Consider the following 24789-nt stretch of genomic DNA (forward strand, 5'->3'; position numbering starts at 1 on the left):
GAGCTCGGCTCCAGTCCATCACCAGCAACGGAGGGTGAAACTTTTACAATCCCAGCCACTCGTGCTGGTGAAACGTCAGAAAAATCATCAGACGAACGTCGGCCAAACAACCCGAGGCAGAAGCCAACAGGCAGTTTGATTCCAAGCTGAATTTACAATTTCATTGCTAGTTTTAGCCAGATTTCTGTTCCAAGTAACATGTGGACATTCTAACCGTTTACTAGCCAGACTGGTTCCGAAACTTTTCCATAGACGTTTATGTAGTTAAATAATACTATATGAACGTTTGCTTTCTCCGATTTGCTGTGACGAATGGTACTTCGTCTGGATTCAGAAGGCATCTTACCGGGCCCGTGGAGGGATTCCTCTAACCTAAAAATCCTATAGGTTTACGCCACACATACTCTGCTGCCCTAGCCTCTTCCTACGTGTACTGCCTGTCTATCGAATGTTTCACCGGAACAAAATGGTTCAGAGGAAGGCTACTGCCATGCTATGCAACAAGCGGTGTGAACGAAATAACTGTTACGGCAGTTATTACTCATGATTCACAGTTTAGCTCTAGTGAAACTGAATATATCTCTACAACAAGTCAGTACACATTTGTAAGCGTTTTGTGCGCAAACAGCTTCCATTACGTATCATGTGTCGCCTCACCGGCGGAAAATGTAATGGAGTTCAGTCACTCGGTTCTGATACAGCATCAGGACAGTATACTACGCCTTCAAAACCTTTGCGTGTAATGGTAAGCTGAATGAAAGAAAAATGCATTACTGAGCCACCGAAAATCCCCAGTGGCTGAGGCAGCTTTTAACATCTGAAGCAGTGGAGTGTGGACGTTTTGTGTGGAGTTACTGGTAGCTGTATAATTGGCCCTTACTTCATTGAGGATCCTTTAACGAGTAAATACCTACATGTATATGATACCAGCACGATTGGTGCCCAGTTCTGTACTTGCTTGAGGTTAAGAAACCGCTCATTCACTCTTTCTTGGGCTGGATATACAGTTATCAGTTTGCCTGCCCTTTCATTAGATGTGACGCAACGTATTTTTCTCTTGTGTGAACTGGAAGCCTAGGTAGACGGTCCGACAACCCAAGAAGATTTAAAACGTTGCTTAGCTATAGCGAGTGGAATATTATGGCAAGAATGACCCCTTTCCTTTGTCATTTCCTTTTTCTTGCCGTGTTGATGTAATTTTAGAGTGAGTGTGTGTATCTTGAAATTAAACGCTTAGTTTTCCTCGTGTGAAGTTATATTTGCCAGTCTTTACAACTCAGTGACAAGAAGTCCCTGGCAAAAACGAGAGAAGAACTGTTAACGTAGTAACCTGGTAAATAATCATCGCTAATATGCCACGTCCATCCCCTTCCAGTTGTAGCCAACTCTGATTAGTGTGAGTTACAAACTTTTTTTCAGCTGTTGCCAGTTTGTTATCACACCCTTGTAGCTGTGTCAAGCTGAAGCGCCCCGTCAGATGACGCAACAGGTACGTTGACATCAAGAAATCCGTATAATGCAGAAATCGGTATGATGCCAAAAATAAATAATCGTGATTGTTCCAGATCTGGTTATCGGATTCCGAATAGCGAAACGCGATTCGTATCTTTGAGATCTGTAACAGTAAAAGCGGAAACTGCTACTGTTCTATTTGAAGACTGACACCACTATCTCTATAATTAATACAACTATGAAAAGGGCTTTTATCACAATTTATCCTAGTGAAAATACAAATACAATACCTTAAATGGTGTCGTAAATATTTGATAGTTATGTATAGAGCGAGAAGCAGTGAATGAAAATTTGTACTAAGACTGGGATCCGAACCCAGGCCTCTTTCTCACTACGCACACGCACTAACTGCTACGTCATCGTCGCACAGTAGCTTTGCAAAACTGCAGACAATACCGTAGCACGCCTCCGTCCTCAGTCAAAGTTCTCATTCACGCCTCAGCCCACTTGGTATGCGCCCAAAAAGTTTTTATTCGTTGCGTCAGTCTGCATTTATACATCGTAGATGTTTGAGACTTGAAAAAGTGTCTGGACCCGTATAATTTCATTTGAGTAAAAATATGACGTGAACAGCACCGTTCAGTGACCCTGCGTATTTCCTTTAAATCGTAATTTCGACAAAGAAAGCTCCCAGAAGATTGTGCGAAAGTGAAACGGAAAACAGTTTTAAAATAATGGAAGTTGCAAGGTGAATGTTCTAGAGACGGGAAAACATGGGGCATATCTGCTGTCGTTTCATAAAAGCTGAAATCCATTTCGTTTCGTCCCCAGCTGGTATGGGCTCTGTTGCGGGAAGCGCAGTGCTACAGAGAGAGAGAGAGAGAGAGAGAGAGAGAGAGAGAGAGAAAGGGAGGGAGGGAGAGAGCCGCGTGGCGGCTGCTGCGTGCATGCGCAGTGCGTTGTCTGCCACCAGGCGGGTATGTTGGCCGCCCGCAATATTTTCATTGCGACTGCACTGAGAGTGTCTTTGGCCGAGAGCACGCTCTGCCGCACAAACGGCAAATGGAAACGCCTCCAATCTCCTGCTGGTGAGAGCTTGTGTCTCTCTCTCTCTCTCTCTCTCTCTCTCTGTGTGTGTGTGTGTGTGTGTGTGTGTGTGTGTGTGTGTGTGTCTGTCTGTCTGTGTGTCTGTCAGAGAGAGAAAGAGAGAGAGGAGACAGAGAGATAGAGAGGACACAGACGGAGGGGGGAGGGGGGCGGGGAGGGAGACGGGTCAGAGCGCTGCACTGAAACAAAAACCACAGAAAAGAGGAAATTTAGGGGAAGTATCACCCGACCACGATATTATTGCACTTCGCTTCCTATGGCAGTTGGAAACATTCGGTGGCGTTAAAATGGAACAAGTATAATGGTGACTAATGAAAACACATCGCACTGTGAACGATTTCAAGACAGCTGTGCGTATACTATAAAGTTGTTTAGCGTGTTTGCGTGAAATATCACGATAAAAACTCACCATAAGTCGACCAAAGGACTCTCACTTCCAGGCGCAATAATATTGTGGTCGACAAACAGTTCTTGTTTTGTTTTTCCCTGTGTTGTGTCGAGCCGCAGTGACAAATATACATTTAGATTATAGTTAAATAACACGAAACGAGAAGCATATAACTCATATTGGAATGAAACGGAAACATCCCATAATTCGCAAGATCTTATTCTGTCTCGAAAAGTATGGAAATCTGTGTTTCATCTGCGTTCTCGTATTGCAGTATTTGAAAGGGTGTTAGACGGGCAGAATTGCCATTTCATTTCACTCATCATAACAGATTGCACCCGTTACATTTTTTGTGTAGAGTACAACGCGTTTCGAAGCTTTACTCTCATTATCAAGCACAAACTTTTCGAGCAGTATTTTAAGTGATGTTAACGTGCGTACTGTTCTGATAATCTTGCCGTGGAGTCCTCTTTTATGATCTTAGGGCACTGCGCATTATTCGTTATGTACAAACACGGACCGGTAGATCATCATTCATATTAACTGTTTATGTGAAATCAAAATATGGTACAAATATGTTAGCGGGGCTTCCAAAAGAGATTGGTTCCAGTCAAAGTTATTCTGTTCTCGTGGATTAGAAGAGAAAAAGATATTCCTGGCACTACGGAAGGAGCTAACAACCACAATAAAATGTGTGGGCAGTATACCTGTTGCAGGTAACATCTCCCAAAAAATAGTAAGATAAATTCTCAAACTGGGGTGCCGGCCGTTGTGTCCGTGCGGTTCTAGGCACTACAGTCTAAAACCGCGTGACCGCTACGGTCGCAGGTTCGAATCCTGCTTCGGGCATGGATGTGCGTGATGTCCTTAAGTTAGTTAGGTTTAAGTAGTTCTAAGTTCTAGGGGACTGATGACCACAGATGTTAAGTCCCATAGTGCACAGAGCCATTTGAACCATTTGAACCATCTCAAACTCGGGAATATACGAAATCGGACGTAAGACTTGCTCAAGTTACTACATTGGACAGACTGCTATAGCAACAAACATGAAAATCACTGGACACCTATTTACAAACATAGAAGATCTTAACATACTCCATGACTCCTAGAAATTACATACAGTTGATTTAATGGTGGAACTGGAAGTTTATGTGCACTAGAAGAAGCAAGGAGAAAAATTCTCAGTGGCAGCCTAGACGGTGAATCGATTAAATATTCCACATGTTTCCTACTATGTAATAACTATAAATTATATAAATACTATAAAAAGTTCATAGCTTCATACACAGCACACGATATTTACAATATAATATTATCAAATAGAATATAAACCATAATCGATCATTTAAATTGTCAGTAGTGTTGGGATACAACTTATAATTGGCAACTTGATATTAATAATGTAATCTACAAAAAAGAAATTAAAACACAAGAGCATCTCTGCTTTTATGTAAAGCCGTTGGAAAGCCACAGTGTCTATAACTCTTACTGTATTTTTGATTCACATAACCATTCAGCCTGAATGACGGTTTGCAGAAGTGTACAATGACGGTGGCACAGCGTCTTAAAGTCACAGAAAAAAAAAGACTGAGCACTATGGGACTTAACATCTGGGGTTATCAGCCCCTAGAACTTAGAACTACCTATACCTAACTAACCTAAGGACATCACACACATCCATGCGCGAAGCAGGATTCGAACCTGCGACCGTAGCGGTCGCGTGGCTCCAGACTGAAGCGCCTAGAACCGCTCGGCCACGCCGACCGGCAAAGCCACAGAAGGTAACTACAGGACAACAGACCTAGAATAACGTACACGCGTACATCACATAAAAATACCAGTGTGACCGTTTGCAGTTGATGTTGTTATTGTTGTGGTCTTCAGTCTTGAGACTGGTTTGATGCAGCTCTCCATGCCACTCTATCCTGTGCAAGCTTCTTCATCTCCCAGTACCACTGCAACCTACATTCTTCTGAATCTGCTTAGTGTATTCATCTCTTGGTCTCCCTCTACGATTTTTACCCTCCACGCTGCCCTCCAATACTAAGTTGGTGATCCCATGATGCCTCCTACCAACCGATCCCTTCTTCTAGTCAAGTTGTGATACAAACTTATCTTCTCTCCAATCCTATTCAATACTTCCTCATTAGTTATGTGATCTATCCATCTAATCTTCAGCATTCTTCTGTAACACCACATTTCGAAAGCTTCTATTCTCTTCTTGTCCAAACTATTTATCGTCCATGTTTCACTTCCATACATGGCTACACTCCATACAAACACTTTCAGAAAAGACTTCCTCACTCTTAAATCTATACTCGATGTTAACAAATTTCTCTTCTTCAGAAAAGCTTTCCTTGCCATTGACTGTCTACATTTTATATCCTCTCTAGTTTGCTCCCCAAAAAGCAAAACACCTTTACTACTTTAAGTGTCTTATTTCCTAATCTAATTCCCTCAGCATCGCCCGACTTAATTCGACTACATTCCATTATCCTCGTTTTGCTTCTGTTGATGTTCATCTGCTCTTCCAAGTCCTTTGCTGTCTCGGACAGAATTACAATGTCATCGGCGAACCTCAAAGATTTTATTTCTTCTCCATGGATTTTAATACCTACTCCAAATTTTTCTTTTGTTTCCTTTACTGCTTGCTCAATATACGGATTAAATAACATCGGGGACAGGCTACAACCCTACCTCACCCCCTTCCCAACCACTGCTTCCCTTTCATGTCCCTCGACTCTTATAACTGCCATCTGGTTTCTGTACAAATTGTAAATAGCCTTTCGCTCCCTGTATTTTACCCCTGCCACTTTCAGAATTTGAAAGAGAGTATTCCAGTAAACACTGTCAAAAGTTTTCTCTAAGTCTACAAATGCTAGAAACATAGGTTTGCCTTTCCTTAATCTTTCTTCTAAGATAAGTCGTAAGGTCAGTATTGCCTCACGTGTTCCAGTATTTCTACGGAATCCAAACTGATCTTCCCCGAAGTCGGCTTCTACTAGTTTTTCCATTCGTCTGTAAAGAATTCGTGTTAGTATTTTGCAGCTGTGGCTTATTAAACTGATAGTTCGGTAATTTTCACATCTGTCAACACCTGCTTTCTTTGGGATTGGAATAATTATATTCTTCTTGAAGTCTGAGGGTATATCGCCTGTTCCTTACATCTTGCTCACCTGATGGTAGAGTTTTGTCAGGTCTGGCTCTCCCAAGGCCGTCAGTAGTTCCAATGGAATGTTGTCTACTCTGGGGGCCTTGTTTCGACACAGGTCTTTCAGTGCTCTGTCAAACTCTTCACGCAGTATCGTATCTCCCATTTCATCTTCATCTACATCCTCTTCCATTTCCATAATATTGCCCTCAAGTACATCGCCCTTGTATAGACCCTCTATATAGTCCTTCCACCTTTCTGCTTTCCCTTCTTTGCTTAGAACTGGGTTTCTATCTGAGCTCTTGATGTTCATCCAAGTGGTTCTCTTATCTCCAAAGGTCTCTTTAATTTTCCTGTAGGCAGTATCTACGTATCTTACCCCTAGTAAGATAAGGATCTACATCCTTACATTTGTCCTCTAGCCATCCCTGTTTAGCCATTTTGCACTTCCTGTCGATCTCATTTTTGAGACGTTTGTATTCCTTTTTGCCTGCTTCGTTTATTGCGTTTTTATATTTTCTCCTTTCATAAATTAAATTCAATATTTCTTCTGTTACCCAAGTATTTCTACTAGCCCTCGTTTTATTACCTACTTTATCCTCTGCTGCCTTCACTACTTCATCCCTCAAAGCTACCCATTCTTCTTGTAATGTATTTCTTTCCCCCAATTCCTGTCAATTGTTCCCTTATGCTCCCCCTGAAACCCTGTACAACCTCTGGTTCTTTCAGTTTATCCAGGTCCCATCTACTTAAATTCCCACCTTTTTGCAGTTTCTTCAGTTTTCATCTACAGGTCATAACCAATAGACTGTGGTCAGAGTCCACATCTGCCCCTGGAAACGTCTTACAATTTAAAACCTGGTTCCTAAATCTCTGTCTTACCATTATATAATCTATCTGATACCTTTTAGTATCTCCAGGGTTCTTCCATGTATACAACCTCCTTCATGGTTCTTAAACCAAGCGTTAGCTATGATTAAGTTGTGCTCTGCAAAATTCTACCAGGCGGCTTCCTCTTTCATTTCTTATCCCCAATCCATATCCACCTACTACGTTTCCTTCTTTCCCTTTTCCTACACTCGAATTCCAGTCACCCATGACTATTATATTTTCATCTTCCTTCACTATCTGAATAATTTATTTTATTTCATCATATATTTCTTCAATTTCTTCGTCATCTGCAGAGGTAGTTTGCATATAAACTTGTACTACTGTAGTAGGTGTGGGCTTCGTATCTATCTTGGCCACAATAATGCGTTCACTATGCTGTTTGTAGTATCTTACCAGCATTCCTATTTTCCTATTCATTATTAAACCTACTCCTGCATTACCCCTATTTGATTTTGTGTTTATAACCCTGTAGTCACCTGATCAGAAGTCTTGTTCCTCCTGCCACCGAACTTCACTAATTCCCACTATATCTAACTTTAACCTATCCATTTCCCTTTTTAAATTTTCTAACCTACCTGCCCGATTAAGGGATGTGACATTCCATGCTCCGATCCGTAGAATGCCAGTTTTCTTTCTCCTGATAACGGCATCCTCTTGAGTAGTCCCCGCCCGGATATCCGAGGGGGGGGGGGGGGAAATTACTTTACCTCCGGCATATTTTACCCAAGAGGACGCCATTATCGTTTAATCATACAGTAAAGCTGCATGCCCTCGGGAAAAATTAAGGCCGTAGTTTCCCCTTGCTTTCAGCCGTTCGCAGTCATAGCAAGGCCATTTTGGTTATTGTTACAAGGCCAGATCAGTCAATCATCCAGACTGTTGCCCTTGCAACTACTGAAAAGGTTACTGCCCCCTTCAGGAACCACGCGTTTGTCTGGCCTCTCAACAGATACCCCTCCGTTGTGGTTGTACCTACGGTACGGCTATCTGTATTGTTGAGGCACGCAAGCCTCCCCACCAAGGGCAAGGTCCATGGTTCATGGGGTGGGGGGGTTGGGTTGCAGTTGATAATGGGAATAAATTCATGATGCACTTCGTGATATTGATGAAAAACATAACTGGTGCAGTATTTATTTTTTAAGACAACTGTTTCAGTTACTGCACTGTATTTACTTCTTGAAAAAGCATCGAAGCTAAGAAAAGTAAAAATGTTTTGTAGGAATGAGTCTCTCTCCTGAATAGGACTCTATATGCATAGAAGGCAGTGTCCTGACCTACTGGTTCATCATCGCCCAGCCCAAACCGCTAAGGATAGGAACTTGATATTTGGAGAGCGTGTTTATCTTATACCGTAGGCGTTGTTTAACAGAGGATTTTTGGAAATTCCATAGGTAAGTGGCTGAAATAAGGGACGAAAAAGTTTTTGTAATGATCTGGTTATTAAGGCAGTTTTGAAGGAGAACGTGCGAAACTTGGTCTTTGGTTTCTCGGCCAGGAAAAAAGAAACCGGTGATCCAAAATTTTTGAAAAATGTAACAGCTATGGGGGTGAAATAGAAGTTGAAAAATTTAATGGAAATATTTCATTATCCAAGAATTTTTTAAGCAAAACCTATGAAAATTTGTATTTGGCTTATCTGTTAAAAATAAAGCCGTTTCACTGTTTTTGAAAAGTCAATCGCTAAGAGGGTGAATCGCAAGCAGCGAGGGAGAGAAACTTGAAACTGTGCATCTTATACTACAGGCATAATTTAAAAATGGATTGTTGCAAAATTCCTCTCCTAAGGGGGTGAAATAAGGTAAGGGATGAAAGGCTATAATGAAAATGTGTCGCTATTAAGGCACTTCTGAAGCAAATCCTAGAAAAGTCGGTATCTGGTTTCTCAGTCAGAAACAAAACATATAAGTGTTTCAACATTTTTTGAAATTCAACCACTAAGAGGGTACAATAGTAGGTGAATTTTAAAGAAGATAAATCATAATTAAACATTTGCTACAGCTTTTTTAAAGCTTCATGTATAAAAACTGGTATTTGACTTTCGTTTGATCAGGGATCTTTATTTATGATAATGCACATTCAAATGACCAATCAGTTTTAGCCCGCATCTCGTGGTCGTGCGGTAGCTGGGGTTCCCGGCGGGGTCAGGGATTTTCTCTGCCTCGTGATGGCTGGGTGTGGTGTGATGTCCTTAGGTTAGTTAGGTTTAAGTAGTTCTAAGATCTAGGGGTCTGATGACCATAGATGTTAAATCCCATAGTGGTCAAAGCCGTTTGAACCAATCAGTTTTACAGCTTCAGAAACACCGGATCCTTTACGCCACACATAAGTAGCTTGGTCTTGATCCAGGTAATGACGTCCACGAGTCCTCAATACGAAAGGCATTGTACAACAAAAATAAGACGCTCCAATATATCCATATTAAAAACTTCATCGACATTAAAAGCACCGTAAGTAATGACGTCACTGTTATCAAAACTTTCAAGGCTACAAAAACTCTCAATACATCCGCAGCGAACAATAGCCACGGTAAGCCATTTAGTGCCATGACTAAATTTATCATCCTTGATAAGGGAGATATTGCCGCGCGGGATTAGCCAAGCGGTCTTGGGCGCTACATAATTTAGGTTAAGTAGTGTGTAAGCTTAGGGACTGATTCCCTTAGCAGTTAAATCCCATAAGTTTCCACAGACATTTGAACATTTGATGTGATATACCTGTATTTGAAAAGGCTTGCCTATACCGGTTTCTTTAACGCTCCAGTGTGTGAATGCATGTCCGAATGAACAGACGCCACACATTCATACATAAGATCTCTCCTACTTTGCTGTTGAATCTACGGCTTGCTTACGACAATGCATGGACTTCGATCGAGCTGTAGAGTGTCGCGGGTGACCATTTAATGCGATCGCTCCTGATAGTTGTGATTGTGTTGTGGCGCCGACTGCAGCTGACGAGAGTGTGTTGCCTGGCTGTGCAGGGTTCCGGCGAGCTGGCGAGTGAGCGGCGGCATCGACATCGGCATCGGCAGCGGCGGCCATGCACACCAACGTCAACGTGGAGCGCAACTCGTGGCGCCTGCCGCCCGACGAGACCGTCCAGGTGGCCGACCCGCGCTCCAAGAGCGTCGAGGTACGCAGCCGCTGCCCAGCTCATACACTGGTCTTTGAAATGAAAGCAGCAAAAGGAAATTCTGCAAGGTTGCGTTGTAGTATAAACTGATGATAGGAAAGTTGGAACAATGTAATGAATACAGAAGGCAAACAACGGTAGACAAAAATGTTCTTCGTGTTTCGCAACTTAACGGATTTGCACACTCGTTTCGACAACTATTCACTGTGCCCAGTGTCAGGTATGACCATCTCTGGCAGCAATACATGACTGACAACAATGGCGCATACTGTGAATGATGTTGGGTCAGTAACGCTCATTCTTCCTGCAGAGCTGCTCGCTATTTTGGAGAGTGGTTGGTGGATGCTGACGTGATGCAAGCCGTCTCCCTAATGCATCTCAGAGAGAGCAGGCCACGCCATGCGTGCAGTATCTTCCATTTCCAAGAAAGCATCAACCACCCGTGCTCTTTGAGGTCGGGCATTATAGTCCATCATTGCGACGTCTGGGCCCACGGCGCCTCACAACAACAGCAAGTGAGGTCCCAACACCTCGTCACGATACCTGACAGCAGTTAAACCCTGCCGATTCAAGCATACAATTCCAAGAAGAGGGGTTCGTGTGGTAAACATAATCCCTGCTCACACCATTAGGCCTCTTTCTATATTGTTTGGGCCCCAAATTCTTGTTCCACGTTCATTCCAGATGCGGCCATGGAGAACCAGTCTCCAGACTAAATTGGGGTTCATCTGTGAAAACAACAAACTGGCCAACTGCTCGACCGTCCTGGTGGTATGACTCCACTCTAGACGTTCCCTTCTGTGAAGGAGCGTCAGAGGTAGACATACAGCAGGTCTCCGACAATGTAGGCCACTCTGACAAAGTCTTCTATACACCGTTTGCCTCGGTACAACACGACCAGTGGATGCTGGGAGCTCACATGTCAGTTTCTGTGCAGTACTATACTGTTCTGCCCATACAGCCAGATAACGGTTCTCTCTTCTGAAGTCACACCGGGTCAACGCAGCCCTGGTCTCTATAAACTGTCGCCACATCCGAGAAATAAGGGAACGATTCACATCAAGCCATCAGGCCACATCAATCTGCGACTGTCCTGGTTCCTTTCTTTATATGGCCCTCCACCACAGAGAGTGTGGTAGGCGTCTTCTCTGCGCCATACTGCACCGTCTTTAACGCCGTACACAGCGATTATGGATGTGGGGATACCTGGCAAATAGTACCTCATTTCATACCTGTAGGTGCCCTGACATCATTGTTGACATGGTTGTCCATTGACCCGAATGCGATCTGTACAGAAAGAACACGATCGTACGGACATCTAGTTGGCAGTTCGTACGACTATATCGTGAATTAGACAGAGGACGGGGAAATAGGGGTTTGTTGCTTTAATTTCCGACACCAGTATAGTTCCCTCAGCTGATATTGTTCTTAATCATTTACACCTAACCAGCATCTTAATGTTCATTTACAAGTTGCATAAATCACTCAACAAAAGACGCGCTTAGGTGAACGGGAAAAGTCACGGGTTATTGAAAGACCCGCAAACAGCAGTTCTGCAACCGTATTTATCATGACGTCGAGGGCTAAGCACTCCTTGCTTTCTCTGTGGCCGTTATAAACCGTCCACCCGAAAAATTATAAGAACTGATTTCATTCCTGGCATATAAGCGCAATAACTACAGTAGCAGCTTGAACTAATAACTGTGTTAAGACCTGACGAAACTACAATTGCCTGGCCATAACTGTGATTTATTTGATTGCTCTGGGAGATGATTCACCAGAACTACAACATACAAAATATGACTTCACTTCATTATGTGAATGAATAAAAACATTTACTTAACTTGATACAATCCTCTATCAAAGGGCTGCTTGATAATTTACAACTGTCATTGATTATTGAAGCATTACTTGATGCACTAATTAAAAACTCTTCTCTTGATGTGCAGTGTTCAACGTTTACGAAAGTACATTTACATCTGAGACTCGATGATGCTGACTGCTTCACGAACTGTGGCAGAGCGCTTCCATGCTCGGCTGTATATTGACCTCTGTGAGAGGGCGCTGCTGTGCTGAGAGAGAGGGCGTGTCTTCTGCCGCGTCCCCCATTCGTAGTTGCGGATTGCAGCGAAACATCGTTAATGCCTGTGCTACAGATGTGTATTACCCACTGTGGTGTAGCACCGCGATAATTGGACGATACCGCCAACTGTAAGCAACAGATGTGCATTTGACCGGTCACTTCTCAGCAGACTGTGTTAAGTAGTAGAGGTGCTACAATAGTACATCAACAGTGTTGTGTCATTGATCGCAAAGAATCAACCAACCGAAGATCAGATGTTCAAGACGTTCTCCAGAATATTTTAAAGAAGACAACAGTAGTATATAAAGTTTATCCTACACTCCCTGATTACAACACAGATACAACGATGCGTGGACGCCTACCACGACTTGATCGAAATAAAAAATGGAGACAAATTTTTCTAAAGAATACTTGGTGTTACCAGTACGAACCTACCATGAAAGACAGAGTGCAGAGTGGATCTTCAATGGTTTGCCAGTACATGAAGGTGCAAATGTGACATGCGAAATGAACATCACCCAAAAAGGACCTTTCTTCAGTTTCACATAGTTGTATGAATATTCCATACGTTGCACTCATGTAAGAGACCGCAAGCATCTAAACATCATCCTATCTTTTCTCTACCTTTTATTACTGCAGTCTCGAAACCGTTTGGCCTTACAGTTTGTGTCATGGCAACGAATAACACAAAACAAGAAAGCTGCATTTATGGGTGAAAAAAAGATGAACAGACAGTGGCCGAGAGTAAGGTTACATTTATTCGAAAATAACTTCTCTGATAGGACTAATACACGTCAATGAATTAAATGAGAATGAACGAGGATAATGATCGATTCCTACTGGACTTCTCTATGCGCATTAATGAAGCAGAAACTGCGATGGGAATAGCAAGTATTTCTTTGGAGAAGTCATCGTCTACCATAAGATTCCATGCCACGGGTGGTTCGAAGTTTGGCAAAAAACTACATTTTTACTATGTAAACATCCTCACTCCCAGCAACACTTCTCTTTGATGACTCAATGACACACCTTTTATGGCAGAATTGTGACTGAAAAGTTTTTATTTTCTTTTTATTAGTTTGTTTGTTTCATGTTCCATGGATCGTGTGCACAAAGATCACAATAAAATGTAACGAATCATTTTATAGTCACGTCATATGTCTTTTGTAAATATGGTCCATGCTGAACATTTGCAAGTGTTTTTTTTAAAAAAGTTATACATACGTCACTTAGTAATTCCTATCTACTATGGTACTTTTACATGTTACAATAATAAAAAATTCTTCTTTGGAACAGAACAAGTTGTCAAAGACACATTTTGCGACTTTGCTTTCAAATTTTACTTTGGTGTCTGTCACACAAATTGTATCACTGCATAAGTAACCAAAAACCGAAGCATTGTCCATCTCTCTTACTAATAAGGTAACCTTACGTGTGGAATAACAAATGTCGCTTTTATTCTTGCATTACAATTGTGTACTTCAACAGACTTATTAAGCGAATAATTACAATGTGAAGCAGTAGTCAAAATGACTAATTCCTTAAACAGATATCTACGAGATGATCATGGTTGAGCGCCATATATTATTCTTACAGCATGCTTTTGAGCAATTATTTTTTTCTTTTTTAAAGATGAGTTCCCAAGAACATTATTCCATATGACATTATTGAATGAAAATACTTGAAATATGAGAGTTTACTGAATTGTCTGTCCCCAAGATACATAAAGATTCTAAGTACAAATGTAGCTGAACTAAGCTGTTTTTGGAGTTACAGAATGTTCTCTTTCCATCTTGAATTCTCTTCAGTATGGACACCTAAAAATTTGGAAGTTTCCATCTTATTTATTATTTCCTGAAAATATTTTAAGCATAACATTTGGGCAGTACCTCTGCACATGTAGAACTGAAGACGTTGTGTCTTTTTAAAACTGAGAGCGAGACCATTCAGAGAAAACCAATGATACTTTTAAGAACAGCATTTAGCATTTCTTCTGTTACTGTATGTATTCATGGCAATAATAGTATCATCTGTTGTGGCTGGCAGAAGAGCCAACACCGTGCCACTAAAGGAGGCCGAAATGCACGCGTCCAGCTCACGCAGGCTGGCGTGAGGTCTGGAACATGACAAGGGAGTTAGAACTGAGAAAAACGGACGTAGCTGGTGGAATACTTAACTTTAATCCATTAATGACGAATGTCGCTCTTGACGATACATGGTTTACAATATCAATGGTACTGATAATGGCGCATTGCTAGGTCGTAGCAAATAACGTTGAAGGCCATGCTAACTGTCGTCTCGGCAAATGACAGCGTACTTATTCAATGAACCATCGCTAACAAAGTCGGCTGTACAACTGGGGCGAGTGCTAGGAAGTCTCTCTAGACCTGCCGTGTGGCGGCGCTCGGTCTGCAATCACTGATAGTGGCAACACGCTGGTCCGACGTACACTACCGGACCGCGGCCGATTTAAAGGCTACCACCTTGCAAGTGTGATGTCTGGCGGTGACACCACATCATCCGCAAAGAGAAATAATTCTACTTGTTGCATATTGGATGGAAAATCGTTTACAGACATGAGGAACAATAGCAGACCTAAGACTGAACCTTGGGGAACCCCATACTTGATTAATCCTGATTGAGAAGAACCTCCCCTGATTACATTGGCTGAATTACTAAGTAGTGCTTTCGTCATCCTTTTGGTTAGATGTGACATTAACCAGTGGGTGGCTATACCATCAGTCCATAAAACCTCAGTTTTCCTCCACTGTTGTCTGCATCTTAAATTATTTTAATGTACAAATACAACATATTTCGTTTAATGGTCTATCACGTTTGTTACTGGTGTTATCATCTTCTCTTCTGAAGTCAAAAAGAGAAGATATTAGTGCATATTATTCATTTAAAACACTGAGGTCTTTTTTGCAGTAAATTGCCAAATACTACGTCCTTTTTTCTGTAAACCACTTTGTCAGCGAGCCACGCGAGTTATGGTATTCACAGATGAAGACGTCTTATCCACTGGAAAGCACATCTGTGAGTGAAAGCTTCAGCTTCAGTCGGTAGCATTCGCGTAACAATGGACGCACTTTCATTCACGGATGTAGACATGCCAACAGGTCTGTGCAACATGCAGAAAGATGTTTGGGATAGCTAGTTTAGGCAGACTACGTCATTCAGTAGACTCGTATGCACCAAAGACCTGTAAGTAGCACTTACATCCAACCAGGCTTTCTATATATTGTGTACTATTTTAGTTGCAGTTGGCCCCACAGGCGAAAGACGTTTCTTGGAAGACCTCAAATACAGCAGTGGTAGTTGTAATGTGGATTAGAGCACACAATCTGTTCAGAAGTCTCTGGATATTAATCTACATCTGCATCTACTGCTATACTCTGCTAACCACCGTGAGGTGCATGGGAGAGGGTACGTTTCCCATTGAAACAGTTGTTAGCTTTTCTTCCTGTTCCATTCACCTATGGAGAGCGGGAAGAATGATTCTTTGAATGTCTCTGGTCGTACAGTAATTACTCTAATCTTATCCACGCTATCCCTATGTGAGGGGTACGTAGGGGTGAGTGTAGTATATTGCTAGAGTCATCATTTAAAGCCAGTTCTTGAAACTTTGCTAATAGACTCTCTCGGGACAGTTTACGTCTATCTTCCAGAGTCTTCCAGTTCACTTCATGCAATATTTTTGTGACACTCTCCCACGGATTAAACAAACCTGTGACCACTAACGCTGCCGTTCTCTGTATACGTTAAATATCCTCTGTTAGCCCTATGTTATACTGGTCCAACACAGTTCATCAATATTGTAGAACCGGTCGCTAGAGTGATTTGTAAGCAATCTCCTTCGTAGATTGATTGCACAGTATTCGACCAACAAATCAAAGTTTGCCTTTTGCTTTACCCATGACTGAGTCTGTATGATCATTCCATTTCATATTCCTACAAAGTGTTACATCCAGGTATTTGTATGAGTTGGTCGATTCCAGCAGTGACTCATTGATATTATAATCAAAGTATTCTACTTTTCTTCGTTTTGTGAAGTGCACAGTTTTATATTTCTGAACATTTAAAGCAAGTTGCCAATTTCTGCATCACTTTGAAATCTTATCAAGATCGGACTCAGTATGTATGCAGTTTCTTACGGAAAGTACTTCATTACAGATAACTGTATCACCTGCAAAGAGCCTGATTTTACTATTAATATTGTCTGCAAGGTTATTAATATATAGAACATGGACAGAAACAGTCCCAACACTCTTCCCTGGTGTACTCCCCAAGTCACTTCAGCATCTGACGACGACGCTCAATCCAAGGTAACATACTGCACCCTCCCTACCAAAAGGTATTCAGTCCAGTCACAATAAGAATTATCTCCACCATTCGCTTATATGACGGCTTTTAGTTGCTGGGGTCACTTTCAATGGGGTGTTGAATGTCTGTGGAGGAATGGCAAAGCATTCTTTTCCAAGAGAAGATAGTGATTTTGTACACTAGGGCCCGGAGCAAAGTCGTTGTCGTAACTCATGCGAAAGGTGTTCACTGGGCTGAAGTCAAGACTCTGGGGAGGCAAGTCCATTTCAGGAATGTTGCTGTCCACAAACCGTTGCCTCATAGACGCTGCTTTATGACAGGGTACATCGCCATGCTGATACAGGCAGTCATCGTCTCTGAACTGTTCCTCTACTGTACGCAGTACACAGTGCTGTAAAATGTGTTCATATGCTGCTGAAATTAGGGTTTTCATAAGCGCAATGAGGGGACCATGCTGTAATCAAGAGAAACACCTTCGCTCCGTAACACCACTTCGTCCATAGTTCACACAACAAATGATGCACTCGACGTATCTAAACTCTTCTATCGGACGTCCACAGGCTACACTGTGATTCCTCACTCCAAATCACCCGCTTCCAGCCAACCACCGCCCAGTCGCCCTTTACACCATCTCGCGTACCTCTTAGCACTGAATACAAAGCTGTGTGGCTTATCATTATCTGCTGGCCTGTTGTACCCTATTCTTTGTAACACTCTGCCCACAGCTAAGCCATTGTGCTAGCTGACCTGGTGGTAGCATTATGGAATTCAAGAGTGACTTCTTGCACTGATTTCGATTTTTGCAAACTCCATCCGCAATACTTGTTCCGTGGCAGTCAGTACATGCGGTCTGACTGATTTTGTTTTGTCTCTGGTTGTTCCTTTGCGTTTCTGCTCCACAATCACATGCACTGCAACAGTGTAATTGGGGAACTTTAGAAGTGCTGAAATATGCCTGGTGGATTAGTTACTCAGATGACATCCAATGAACGGTCCACGTCCGAGATCACTGAGCTCTACTTACCGACCAGTTTTGCTGTTACTTTTTTTCTAGTGACAACATAATTCTTTTATATTGGCGGCTCTACATCTTTTGAATTCTAGTGGTCAATACTGCATTACGTAGTGGTGCATGGACGCTTTAGATCAGGTAATGTATTGTTTTGTTGTGCAGTTTTCACTGCAGCTGTGAAACACATGGTTTCGTATGGTTTATCTTACCGTGCGGCCTCTCAGCTGTATTTTAATAATTTGTGACGTACATACGTTTTGACAACAATCAAAATGTGTCAGTTTGAAGAGTTTGGCTGTACACTAAAAAATGGCTCCACAGCAGGAAATATGCAGTGGTGAGAGGGATATTCTAATCTAAATTACTACAACCAGTGTAACAGACTGTTGTTGTTCAAAAATATTTTACATTATGTTTGCAACTACTCTCAGGTTATAAAAAGACTAACGTTTCTTATAAGATACAACATTTACAGTTATTTCTAACATAAATACTGGAAAGCAGCAGAAACTGTAATACAAAAAAGCCGAGCTTTTATTGATTCACACATGTAGCAGTGATTGTGAGACAAGGGATGGGGGAAGGAGAGAAAGGAATATGATACACTGAAGAGACAAAGAAACTCGTCCACCTACGTAATATATTGTAGGCCCCCTCGGGCAAGCATAAGTATCGCAACACGACATGACATGGACTCGATTAATGTCCGAAGTAGTGCTGGAGGGAACTGACACCATGAATCCGGCAGGGCTATCCATAATTCCGTAAGAGTACGAGGGGGTGAAGTTCTCTTCTCAACAGCACGTTGCAAGGCATCCCACATACGGTCAATAATGTTCATGTGTGGGGAGTTTGGTGCCCAGCGGAAGTGTTTAAACTCAGAAGAGTGCTCCAGGAGTCACTCTGTAGTAATTCTGGAAGTGTGGGGTATCTCATTGTCCTGCTGGAACTGCCTGTCGGGATGCACAATGGACATGAATGGATGCAGGTCATCAGACAGGATGCTTACGTACGTGTCGCCTGTCATAGTCGTATCTAGCCGTCCCATATCACTCCACCTGCACACGCCCTACACCAATAATGAGCCTCAATCAGCAGGCACAGTCCCCTGCTGACATCCAGGGTCCATGGATTGATGATGTTGTCTCCATACCCGTACACGTCCATCCGCTCGATACAATTTGAGACGGGACTTGTCCGACCAGGAAACAGGTTTCCAGTCATCTACAGTCCAATGTCGGTGTTTACGGGTCTAGCCGAGGCGTAATGCTTTGCGTCGTGTAGTTATCAAGGGCACACAAGTAGGCCTTCGTCTCCGAAAGCCCATATCAATGATGATTCGTTGAATGGTTCGCACGCTGAGACTTGTTGATGGCCCATCGTTGAAATCTGCAGCAATTTGCGGAAGGTTTACATTTATGTCACGTTGAACGATTCTCTTTAGTCGTCGTTGGTCCCTTTCTTCCAGGGCCTCTTTCTGGGCGCAGCGATGTCGAAGATTTGGCGTTTTAGCGGATTCCTGATATTCACAGTACGCCATGAAATGGTCGTACGGGAAAATCCCCACTTTCTTTGGCGCGTCAGTGTATAATTCAGATAAGGAAGAAAGGTCGAAAGAGAATGGCTGGACAGATAAAGAGAGGCGAAAATGGGAAGAAGCACAACTAGACAAGGGTGGAAGCATACGCTTTATTATGGTCCACGTGATATCAAGTCAGCATTCACCAAGGAAAGCAAACACGGAAATGAAAACTCGCGTCATGGGCCACCTATTGTATTCCTTCCCTTCTGCGGCGCTACATCCAGCAAAAAAGGCAGAGTACTGGGAAGACAAGGTATCAGATCTGTTTCCCGACCTCCGAAGAAGATAAAGCAGATGCTACGCCCTGTTAAGAATAGTCCTGGCCTCTGGATTCCTGGAATATACATCCGATGTGAATGCGGAAGCATTTACAACGATCAGTCCATCGACACCGTTTCGAACCACTGTGCACAACATCAACAGCGCATTAAAAAAACGTGAGCAGGAGAAATACTGTTAACAAAACAAAAGTTTTCTTCCAGCCTCCCACGTACTGGGACTCTATAATTAAAGAGGCTGTAGGAATAAGAATTTGTGAGAAAAAATTCAACCGTGTCAGCTGATATAGTCTTAGAAGTCCATAGAAGCGAGCTCTGGATGCAGAGAAGAGCCATAGATATGCGTTGCAGTGTTTACGCTACGTTGGGAGCCGTGACGTCACCAGCGCACGTGTTGGCACCATCTGCGATAGCATGACGTAACGACCGACCAATTAGAAGCCGCCTTTTGGCCGTAAAAGGCCACCACAGCTGCGATTTTCACAATCAGTTGCTCCTGACGATTGTGGAAATCGTCGAAAGATCGAGGCTTTACCCTGAACTGACGCGGCAAGTAGTCTGAGAATGTTATACCCAACGTATGCTTTGCTGTTGGACAGAGAGGAAAATGGTCATGTTCATTAATTTTTTAACTAAAACTGATGTTGATGAATGTACGCCCTTCATCTTTTTCTTAGATGGAACAGGGCTTTCAACCGAGGTTAGAGTACAAGGGTGGCTTGTTCCAAAGGCAGACAGCAGCAACCGAGAAGAAGTTTGCAAATTATTTGCTTTGCCGATGGGCGCAAGTAGCATACTGATACGGTATATGTGAGACATTGTGTTTCGGTTGTGACGAGATGCCGGATGCATTATGTCTGATACGATGTACTGGGGTGTGTGCTCGCGCTGACGAGCCGACAAAGTACACGTACGGTATGGTAGTTACTAACTCGCGGTATGAAGCATTAACAGGATCAAGTAGACGGTTGTTGCAGACATAACGAACATAAGCATTCACGGGTATTCATAACCGTCTAAGACTATCCACCGCTGTACTGTGGTGAATTACAACACAATAGGGACAACTGGAAAGAACGAATAATTGCACACGTTTAGGTTTCACATCCTTTGGAAATATGCTCAAGTGAGATGCTGATTCACACGAGTTACACACGAGTTTCCCCACAGTTATTTGATATGGCATTCGAATACCGCAGAGAAGTGTAGGAAGCAGTTGTTCCTTGAAATTCAGAACTACTTGATTTTTGATAGAATGCTAAGTTTACTTGTGATGTCTTAAAATTCAATTTCAAGTCCTAGGTTTTGCGTCCAGTTGACCGCTGCTGATAGATCGTCATTCATCTGAACGATGGCAGTGCTGATATCTTCTGTGATTGTGTATTGTGTGTGTGTGTGTGTGTGTATTGAACCAAGAAACGACGGAGTGGCTTCGTCCCGCCGAAGCACTCAGTGGTAACAACCCCACAACAGGCCACAGCAGTTCACCCACCCCACCGCCGCCCCACATCGAACCTAGGGTTATTGTGCGATTCGGTCCCAAGTGGACCTCCCCGGGAACGCCTCGTACCAGACGAGTGCAATCCCAAATGTTTTCGTGGTAGAGTAATTATGGTGTACGCTTACGTGGAAACAGTGTTTGAGCAGCAATCGCCGACATAGTGTAACTGAGGCGGAATAAGGGGAACCAGCCCGCATTCGCCGAGGCAGAGGGAAAACCGCCTTAAAAACCATCCACACACTGGCCGGCACACCAGACCTCGACACTAACACGCCGGACGGATTCGTGCCGGGGACCGGCACGCCTTCCCGCTCTTTTTTTTTCTCATTATGTTCACTTTCGTTCGTTGCCTGCTCGGGGCGGACGTTGTAAGACATCCGTTGAAGTTCGTTGTTGATCGATTAACTCAGGTTTTTTTTATTACAGAGGGCTGCTAACCCACTGACCGAACACGCTGAGCTACCGTGCCGGCATTCGGGAAGCAGCGCGTTAGACCGCGCGGCTAGCCGGGCGGGCTATCTTCTGTGATACTTCTACTATAAAAATAATGTCTTTTCTGTACATTCTTTCATTAGTGATATTCGATTAAAAATCACACGGAGACACCTTAACAGGAGCAGATTATTAGACTCCAGCAGGTCGGTTCGATGACAGCACAGCCACTTAAAAGTGAAAACCATTAACTCTCCCGCCCCCCTCCCTCCGATTCCTAAAAATTCGAACTTACATGTATAAAAATCATCTGAACGTAGATACTTTTTAAGGGGGTGATCGAAATATAAACTAATGTTTGTGCGAATGACACTGATGTAAACGCAACGGTTTCATAGTAAACTACACTCCTGGAAATGGAAAAAAGAACACATTGACACCGGTGTGTCAGACCCACCATACTTGCTCCGGACACTGCGAGAGAGCTGTACAAGCAATGATCACACGCACGGTACAGCGGACACACCAGGAACCGCGGTGTTGGCCGTCGAATGGCGCTTGCTGCGCAGGCATACGGAGCATACGGAGCATACGGAGCTCCATCGCAGTCTTTAACACTGGTAGCATGCCGCGACAGCGTGGACGTGAACCGTATGTGCAGTTGACGGACTTTGAGCGAGGGCGTATCGTGGGCATGCGGGAGGGCGGGTGGACGTACCGCCGAATTGCTCAACACGTGGGGCGTGAGGTCTCCACAGAACATCGATGTTGTCGCCAGTGGTCGGCGGAGGGTGCACGTGCTCGTCGAACTGGGACCGGACCGCAGCGACGCACGGATGCACGCCAAGACCGTAGGATCCTACGCAGTGCCGTAGGGGACCGCACCGCCACTTCCCAGCAAATTAGGGACCCTGTTGCTCCTGGGGTATCGGCGAGGACCATTCGCAACCGTTTCCATGGAGCTGGACTACGGTCCCGCACACCGTTAGGCCGTCTTCCGCTCACGCCCCAACATCGTGCAGCCCGCCTCCAGTGGTGTCGCGACAGGCGTGAATGGAGGGACGAATGGAGACGTATCGTCTTCAGCGATGATAGTCGCTTCTGCCTTGGTGCCAAATATGGTCGTATGCGTGTTTGGCGCCGTGCAGGTTAGCGCCACAATCAGGACTGCATACGACCGAGGCACACAGGGCCAACACCCGGCATCATGGTGTGGGGAGCGATCTCCTACACTGGCCGTACACCTCTGGTGATCGTCGAGGGGACACTGAATAGTGCACGGTACATCCAAACCGTCATCGAACCCATCGTTCTACCATTCCTAGACCGGCAAGGGAACTTGCTGTTCCAACAGGACAATGCACGTCCTCATGTATCCCGTGCCACCCAACGTGCTCTAGAAGGTGTAAGTCAACTACCCTGGCCAGCAAGATCTCCGGATCTGTCCCCCATTGAGCATGTTTGGGACTGGATGAAGCGTCGTCTCACGCGGTCTGCACGTCCAGCACGAACGCTGGTCCAACTGAGGCGCCAGGTGGAAATGGCATGGCAAGCCGTTCCACAGGACTACATCCAGCATCTCTACGATCGTCTCCATGGGAGAATAGCAGCCTGCATTGCTGCGAAAGCTGTATATACACTGTACTAGTGCCGACATTGTGCATGCTCTGTTGTGTCTATGTGCCTGTGGTTCTGTCAGTGTGATCATGTGATGTATCTGACCCCAGGAATGTGTCAATAAAGTTTCCCCTTCCTGGGACAATGAATTCACGGTGTTCTTATTTCAATTTCCAGGAGTGTAATACACATGTGAACTTTATAAAACTATAGATAGAGTGGAAATTTAATATGATATTTAAATATGGATGTGAACGTAGTTGTTTTCTGACTAGTGGAGACAATACTACTATCCACGATATTATTCTCTGTTCAACCATATCTTAGATATTTTTAACATGGCGAAGGGCGATGGACAGGAGTGCCACCAAATAGTCATAGTTTACCAGACATGAAAATCGGATTGCATTATTCAAATCTGTGAAGTTTCATTCTGAAAGTTCAACTAAATGACCACGTGTTACTTACCTGTCAGACAAGGTTCTTGTTGGAATAGCACAATCAGGAGTGAAGAAATGACTATCAAAGTGAATGTAATCTAAGCTCATTGTAGATGTGTATTCAGAAAAGTAGATACGTCTTTCACGTATAATACAGAAAACACAACAGAAAACCCTACATACGTTTGCCACAAAGGCGATGGTTCTGCAAAATTAACATTAAAAAGACAAACTTCTTAAAACTAAATAAAATAAGATTTATTTACGTTATCAGGTAGAACTATAGTTATGTCTCGTGAAAGTTAGACAGATGCTACCCTCTTTAATCAGATCAAATAAAACAACTTAAAGTCTCTACCCACCATATGGTATGCAACTCCATGAGATTAGTAATATTTTGACTTACGGGACGTTAAACGCTGAAAGATGCTCACCCAGCGGTAAATTATCGACATTAAATTAATTTCCAAAATTGATAGTCATGACGAAAAATAAGAAGTGGTATGGAAACCAAGTAGGAGGTAAATTCTCGCTCTTGCGAGGTCAAGCAGAATATCAGCCACGTATTGCAGCCACAGCGGAGACGGAGTATCTGGCAAGCAAACAGCCTGTGTAGACAGGAAGCGGAGTAAACAAGAGTCACACGGGGTTCCGGCATCCAGCCTGTCGCTCTTTAGACACCACGTTAAATACCTTAAGCTATCGATGGGGCCGGCTAAACAATCCGCCAAAGTGAAGCATATGACAACACGGCTACCATTCTCACCACACACTGACGAGGATCCACCTCCATTTCAATGTTTACTAAATTACACGCTTTGTCAAGACAAGTACCTCCTCACACCATCACACCAGAAGCTCGAGACGTACAGCTCTCGAGCATCGCTGGCATCGACCTGACAGCGACCTAAAAAGCACGACTCATCGCTGAACACCACAGAATGCCAGGCCGGCCACGGTGGCCGAGCGGTTCTAGGCGCTTCAGTCCGGAACAGCGTGACTGCTACCGTCACAGGTTCGAATCCTCCCTCTGGCATGGATGTGTGTTTGATGTCCTTAGGTTAACTAGGTTTAAGTAGTTCTAAGTTCTAGGTGACTTATGACCTCAGATGTTAAGTCCCATAGTGCTCAGAACCATTTGAACAATTTTTGAACAGAATGCCACTTGATTTCCGAGAAGGTCCAGGCTCTACTTCATGGAAGTCTCTACGAAATTGTAGTACACGTGTTATTCTGAATTACGAAGCAAAGTTCCTTTGGACATGCATGCATGGAATGACGACAATGAAGATTTGTGCCGGATCGGTACCTGAACCCGGATTTCACGGTTATCGCAGCTGGTCACCGTACCATTTGGCTATCCGTGCTCGACACGAGCTCAGACACGAACTTCCATGTATCGT

The 24789-nt window shown here is 43.5% G+C and overlaps 1 protein-coding gene across 5 annotated transcripts in view; it reads left to right on the forward strand.

Moving 5' to 3' along the window:
• LOC126272339 (inactive dipeptidyl peptidase 10) overlaps window positions 1-24789 on the forward strand; it is a 1336959-nt gene that overhangs the window by 798416 nt on the left and 513754 nt on the right. For all 5 annotated transcript variants that reach the window (XM_049975128.1, XM_049975129.1, XM_049975132.1 and 2 more), the window contains exon 4: window positions 9967-10118. In XM_049975128.1, the coding sequence (XP_049831085.1) occupies window positions 10026-10118 (93 nt within the window). In that variant the 5' untranslated portion in view covers window positions 9967-10025. The remainder of the gene's footprint in view (window positions 1-9966; window positions 10119-24789) is intronic.

This window comes from Schistocerca gregaria, chromosome 5 (assembly GCF_023897955.1).
Source record: "Schistocerca gregaria isolate iqSchGreg1 chromosome 5, iqSchGreg1.2, whole genome shotgun sequence".
Lineage (NCBI taxonomy): Eukaryota > Metazoa > Arthropoda > Insecta > Orthoptera > Acrididae > Schistocerca > Schistocerca gregaria.